Source organism: Austrofundulus limnaeus, unplaced genomic scaffold (genome assembly GCF_001266775.1).
Source record: "Austrofundulus limnaeus strain Quisiro unplaced genomic scaffold, Austrofundulus_limnaeus-1.0 Scaffold373, whole genome shotgun sequence".
Classification (NCBI taxonomy): Eukaryota; Metazoa; Chordata; class Actinopteri; order Cyprinodontiformes; family Rivulidae; genus Austrofundulus; species Austrofundulus limnaeus.
Window position 1 is genome coordinate 44,369 of NW_013952775.1, and position 6,871 is coordinate 51,239.

General features: G+C 41.2%; 1 protein-coding gene across 1 annotated transcript in view; it reads right to left on the reverse strand.

Annotated features, from left to right (window-relative positions):
• Positions 1-2,154: 2,154 nt before the first annotated feature.
• The window catches only part of LOC106528357 (protein NLRC5), a gene marked incomplete at its 3' end in the record, with an annotated part of 8,810 nt that continues 4,093 nt past the window's right edge, over positions 2,155-6,871 (reverse strand). The window contains 2 exon segments of the mRNA XM_014023504.1: positions 2,155-2,415; positions 2,520-4,134. Coding sequence (XP_013878958.1) covers positions 2,155-2,415; positions 2,520-4,134 — 1,876 coding nt within the window.

The window sequence follows — 6,871 nt, forward strand, 5'->3', positions numbered from 1 at the left end:
TTACATGATATTGCCCCTTAAACGCATTGACCAGACAACATGCAAACAAAAAACGTGAGTTGTTTTTCAGCTTATCTGGACAGGTGACAACGGTGCTTAATCCAAAAAGGACTGAAATGAGCAGCTGTTAGTATTTTTCATCCTTTGTTCCTGTGACAGCCTGCTGATAGTCGTGGGTTTGTTTCCTTTATTCCTGCCGATAGCCTGCAGGAGTCTTGGGCGGGGTGCGCGGGGTGGGTGTCTGTAATGTGGAAGCTTGGTGTAGTTTCCTTGGCTACACTGAGAAGATGTATTGGGAGCTCTAACCCTAAGCCCTTGGCATGTTTTTGATAAGAGGATAACATAATAACGTGATATAAAACTAAAAAAAATTAATTCTTGTCCATGCCATGGGCCCATCAAGACCTTGGAYAAGCCACCTGCAACCGGGCACTGATGCTGTAGTTACTGCGATATCATCCATAAATGCTCTAATTGGTGGTTGTTGGGTACCAGATCTGGACAAAGGGCCTCTGCACTCCACTTGACTTCACAAGCTTCGACTTGACTTGAAACATGACTTCACAATGTTCATGGCTAAGGCGAACAGAGACATGGAGATTGTGCAGCCAGTGACGATACCCCTCTGCAGGTGATGCCACTTTGAAGTTGTGGTCCCAGAGGACACCCTCAAACAGAAGTTCCTATAATAGTACAATTATAGTATAATAGTACAGGATGATGGTCTGTATCTTCMTTGGGACATGATATTTACTCAGGGCCAGCTCCACCACCTTATGTATTGATCTATAAGCATTGTCAAGATCAAGCCAAAGCACAGCCAGGTCCCCCTTATTCTCCTGTGCTTCACAGATCAGTTGCGTCACAACACCTGTGTGCTCAATACATCCTGGGATACCTGGCACTTCTCCCTTTTGGTCCGAGGTGTCAATGTAGGTGTTCTCCAAAAGAAATCCCATCAGACAATTGCCAACGATCTTGAAGGTCTTGCACTCCACACTGAGCAAAGAGATTGTCCTAAACTACATGATAGTGCTGTAAACTGCAGAATCCTGGCCTGTATATGAGTGTAAACTGTAGAGTCCTGGACTGTATATGAATGTAAACCACAGTCCTGTCCTGTTGATGAGTGTAAACTGTAGAGTCCTGGACTGTATATGAATGTAAACCACAGTCCTGTCCTGTAGATGAGTGTAAACTGCAGAGTCCTGGCCTGTAGATGAACGTAAACTGCAGAGTCCTGGCCTGTAGATGAGCGTAAACTGCAGAGTCCTGGCCTGTAGATGAGCGTAAACTGCAGAGTCCTGGCCTGTAGATGAGCGTAAACTGCAGAGTCCTGGCCTGTAGATGAGTGTAAACTGCAGAGTCCTGGCCTGTAGATGAGTGTAAACTGCAGAGTCCTGGCCTGTAGATGAGTGTAAACTGCAGAGTCCTGGCCTGTAGATGAATGTAAACTGCAGAGTACTAGCCTGTAGATCAGGGGTGTCAAACTCCTGTCCTCGAGGGCCGCTATCCTGCATGTTTTAGAGGTTTTCTTGCTCCAACACACCAGATTTTGATCGCTGGGTAATTAACAGGCTTCTGCCCAATTTGAAGAGTTAATTCAATCACTGAATCAGGTGTGTTGGAGCTGGAAAACCTCTAAAACATGCAGGATAGCGGCCCTCGAGGACTGGAGTTTGACACCCCTGCTGTAGATGAACGTAAACTTCAGTGTCCTGGCCTGTAGATGAGCGTAAACTGTAGAGTCCTGGCCTGTAGATGAGCGTAAACTGCAGCATCCATGCCTGATGATGTAGCTCTTCTGTGTTGGCCCATTCTTTTGAACAGTTTTGTTTTTCCGATGTACTGTATAACTGATCACAGTCCTCCTGACACTTCACAGCATATACAATATTACTGTTTGTGCCGGGGAGCTGGATCTTTGGAGTGAACCAGTCTTTGCTGTGATGTGTTTTTGGGGTTTGAAAGACACTGGGATGTCAAAAAGGTGGTTACATTCTGATGTCTGACATTTCTGATGAACCTGAAGGCCTTTCCACTCTGAGGCCTGCTAGCTGTGTGTTGACCATCAGACTATTACTTCAGGAAGGTGTCAATATAACACAGTGAAAAATTAACAATACAATTATAAAACATTATCTTGAAATTTACCTGAGTGAGCTGATGTACTTAAGAGTATCAAACAGGAACGCTGACACATTTTGGTAATCAGGAGTTGCAGTGTTCCAATAGAGTCGCACTTTAGCTACTTTAATCATCTGCATGACTTTCACAGCTTTTTTGAACAGCTGTTTTTTACCCACAACTGGAAGGTACACCTGGTCTTTGTGGAGARGCAGTAAGGTTTCATATTCCACTTTTCCTTCACTGAGGAGAAAAATCCTCCACAGCTGCTGCAGAAAAGTGTCAGACCTATAACACARAAAATAATGGTTATGAAGATTTATTTTATTGCTAATCAACCTTTTTCAGTATGTGGTGTAAACTTTAATAATATAACAAGTGTTTGCACTTACAAATGAACATATTCAAGGCAGCCAAACAGTTGTCTCATTCCTTGTTCTGATACAGTGACATCATCAAGTTCCAGATGTATTTTCCTTTCCTTTGACTGAGAGACCACATAGGCCACAGCACTGCAGGAGTAAGGGTCCATTTTCTCTCCACTGAGGTCAAGACGYTGATTTAGTTTGTTCAGGAGGTAAACGCAGGCTTCAGGGCTCTGGGACTCAAAAAAGCAATGATATAAAAACAMGTCGATATCAAAATGACTGTCATCAGAATCAACCTGAGGGGAAAATGTGGTTATTATCTCCTTAAAGAACCATTCTGATGTTTCCTTCAGCTCCTTAGGTGGAATCAGACAACTCATCAAACTGGGATTCTTCTCATTCAGTAATCGGCAGATGAAGGGGATCAGATGTTTCATGTGTTTCTTCTCCTCAGTGAGACATTGTTGAAGAACATCCTTGATTTGATCAGGATGCTTCAAAAGCCACAGAGCTGAAACAAACTCCTGCATCGTGTAATGGAGAAATGAATACATAGTTGTTGCTTCAGTTACAGCAACTTTGACATCAAGTTGTTTCAAGATAGAAAGGACACATCTGTCTTCACAGCACACATTCTCCAGATTCACAGACTTTCTTTGGGTTGCATTAAAAGCAGCTTCAGCCACAGACAGGATGTTATTACTTTTGGCTTTGATTAATGGGTTTAGATTCTTGGTTTTTGTTTTGTTGCCGTTCATCTGAAGGCAAAACCGAAAAATATTGATATAAATTTCTGTGATTGATTTTGGCTGTAGCGACTCTCCTGATGAAAAGCTGGCAGCCACCATTAGTGCATACATTGGAACATGACAAAGAGTTAACAACTCCAAGTTATTCAGAACCTTCTGATGCTCTTCACCAAGGACTGTAGACAAATATCTTCTAATCGTCTGCTCACTAAAGCCGTTCACATCTACTCGAAGATAGTCCTGAAGAAAATCATCTTCCTCATCATCTGGTCTGCAGGTTAGGATGATCTTTGCATCAGGTAGGAGGTCTTTTACTACAAGCTGTTTCACCACTGATGAAGAGAGATCTGTGATTCCATCTAATATTATGATAACATTATCYGAGTTGCTCTTCATATCCTGTAAGACCTCAGCTTTGCCTTCATCTGGTTCACTGTACCCATTGAAAATAAAATCCTCCAAACTCATGGCTGTGGTGCTGGCTGTTTCTCTCATATCAAAGTAAAACATGTAATCCAGATCCTTGTTGTCTTTTGTAGACCAGAGTCTCAACATTTCATGAGTCAGTGCTGTTTTTCCAATTCCAGGCTTCCCGACTAAGAGCAAGTTTTTACCAMTTCTCAGCAACTCACTGGGAGAGATTTCAGGTTTATCCTCTGGAACATAAGTCATCAGCTTTTTTGGACGACTCATCCTGCTTTTCTTGTTTTTCAATTTCTTTGTTTTAGATGAAGAAATTTTCCCTTCAGTACACAATACCAGTGGAGTGTATGAAAGATCAGGCCTCTTGTTTTCTTCAAATGGATTTTTACTCATCTTCCAGAACTCATCAGATAATCTTTGTGCCTTTAATTTCAACTTGCTCTGGTATTTGTGGCAAGCCTTTGGTCCTAAAATAAAAATGACAGTAGGAAAATATTTTACAAATTACTTTTTTCTGTTCCACATGCCTGCTAAATATTAGATATGCTTGATATTGAAACAAAATTAAACATGTACACTCCTGATCAAAATCTTAAGACCAGTCAAAAAAGTGCAAGAATTTGCATTTTGCWCTATTGGATCTTAAGAAGGTTCTAAGTAGAGCTTCACAATGTTAAAAGAAGATATCTGTGCAAGAGACGAGAACTTTTGAGCAGGGATGAAAACTGCATTTACACTCAAACATGATTTTTTTCAGCTGATAAAAAGTTTAAGACCATAGCTAAAAAAAAAACCAGAAAAAAACCCCAAAACAGAAATCAAAGAGTCAAAAAAAGGACTCAGTAATGAGGAGCTCCACTATTCTTGTTGATGACTTCAAACAATTGTTTAGACATGCTTGATGCCAGTGTTTCCAGGAGGCTAGTGGGAATGTTGCTCCAAGTGTTGAAGATGGCTTCACGAAGGGCATCCACTGTCTGGAACTGATGTCCATTTTTGTAAACTTCCCTTGCCATCTATCCCTAAATGTTCTCAGTTGGGTTTAGATCCGGGGAACATGCAGGATGGTCCAAAAGACTGATGTTATTCTCTTGGAAGAACTCCTTTTTCAGGTGGGCATTGTGAACTGCAGCATTGTCCTGTTGAAAAACCCAATCATTACCACACAGACGAGGGCCCTCAGTCATGAGGGATGCCCGCTGCAACATCTCCACATAGCCAGCTGCTGTTTGACGCCCCTGCACAACCTGAAGKTCCATTGTTCCATTGAAGGAAAACTCACCCCAAATCATGATGGCGCCCCCACCACTGTGCCGTGTAGAAAACATCTCAGGTGGGATCTCCTTGTCATGCCAGTAACGTTGGAAGCCATCAGGACCATCAAGGTTAAATTTTTTCTCATCAGAGAAGACAACTTTCTTCCACCTTTCAYTGTCCCATGTTTGGTGCACCCTTGCAAAGTCCAAAATAAGCGATTTTGTGGCATTGAAGAAGACGTGGCCTTTCAAGACATTTTTTGTTTCTGAAGCTCTTCTCTCACAGATGCCGTCTGATGGTTATTGGGCTGCAGTCAGCACCAGTAATGGCCTTAATTTGGGTAGAGGATCGTCCCGTGTCTTGACYGAKAGCCAATCGGATCCTGTGGCTCAGAGCTGGTGAAATGTTTTTGGGTCTACCACTTGACTTTTTTGTTCCATAACCCTCAGGATCATTTAAAAAATGCAAAATGACTGTCTTACTGCGTCCAGCTTCAGCAGCGATGGCACGTTGTGAGAGGCCTTGATTATGCAGCTCAACAATCCTACCACGTTCAAAGTCCGTGAGCTTTTTTGCTTTTGCCATCAGGAGGTCTTGACAATGTAAAGACTTGACAGAAAATGACATGGAAWCCAGATTTTTGCACAGCTTTTGACTTTTAAAGACTATGGTCTTAAACTTTTGATCAGCTGAAAAAAATCATGTTTGAGTGTAAATGCAGTTTTCAGAAAATTCCCTGCTCAAAAGTTCTCGTCTCTTGCACTGATTTCTTCTTTTAACATTGTGAAGCTCTACTTAGAACCTTCTTAAYATCCAATAGTGCAAAATGAAAATTCTTGCACTTTTTTGACTTGTCTTAAGATTTTGATCAGGAGTGTAGCATGAACGACCGTGACCCCTGACATGACCTTTAGACCACCACGGGTCAAGTCTCACAACTAACTGAACTTTGTTTAAAAAATGCTTTCTTTGAGACAAAACTATACAGTATTTTCTTCAATAATCTGTTACTGTCATGCAGATAATGGTGACAAAACAGTCTGTTTTAATCTTATGTGATTTATTTAGGGCTGCACCGATTAGTTGAAATAATCGATGACGTCGATTATGTAAATTTGTCGACGCAGATTTTTTATTATCGATTCGCTGTATTACATAACCACCACGTGAATGTTCATGCAATTCCATTTCGGTACCTAAATGCATCATTGCGACCGTATTGGCATAAGAATGGTGAGTTTTCAATGCTTGTCCTGAATGCAGCATCGCGCAAGAGCGTAATGACGTCAGCAGCTGCTGCTTCAGTTCAGTCTGAAGCTTGAAAACAAGCCTRGCAYCTCCTGGAGTAAAATTTACCAAAKYYACCYCCTCTGAATTATCTGGTGGATTAATTAACTTGTGCACATGACGTTCACTTGCTCAAAGTAATTAAAGTACAGCCACTTTCTTTATTTCATCCAGCATTAAACAGAGACCGGTGTTAGGTCGAGCCACGTTCCCCCAGCATCTCAAACAACAGAGGAGTTTCCCGACACACGTCTGACCTAAAGAGCACAAGCAGCCAACAAGTGCTGGACGTGTTTTAGATGTTCAAAATGTAGCTTAAATACCTTTGATTTATTTTAACTGCATCCTCTTTTGTTTATTTGATGTAAACATGTTCGCCTTCCATGGACCTCCATCACACATGTTTCTAGTGAAGAAATGACGAATAGAAAGACGTGGAGCTGGATTTTAATTTGTGTCATAAGATAAAACAATCTGTTGTTTTCAACAGTTTTCACTTGTTACACAACTCATGTTACAACACAAACAGTTGGATGTTGTCTTCATATTTGTTAATTTTTATATATTGAGAAATATATTAAATAAAAAAATAAATGAAAGTTTATTATTGAAAAAACAACACATAAAGTACTGAAAGTTGGTACCGTTAAGTACCAGTAC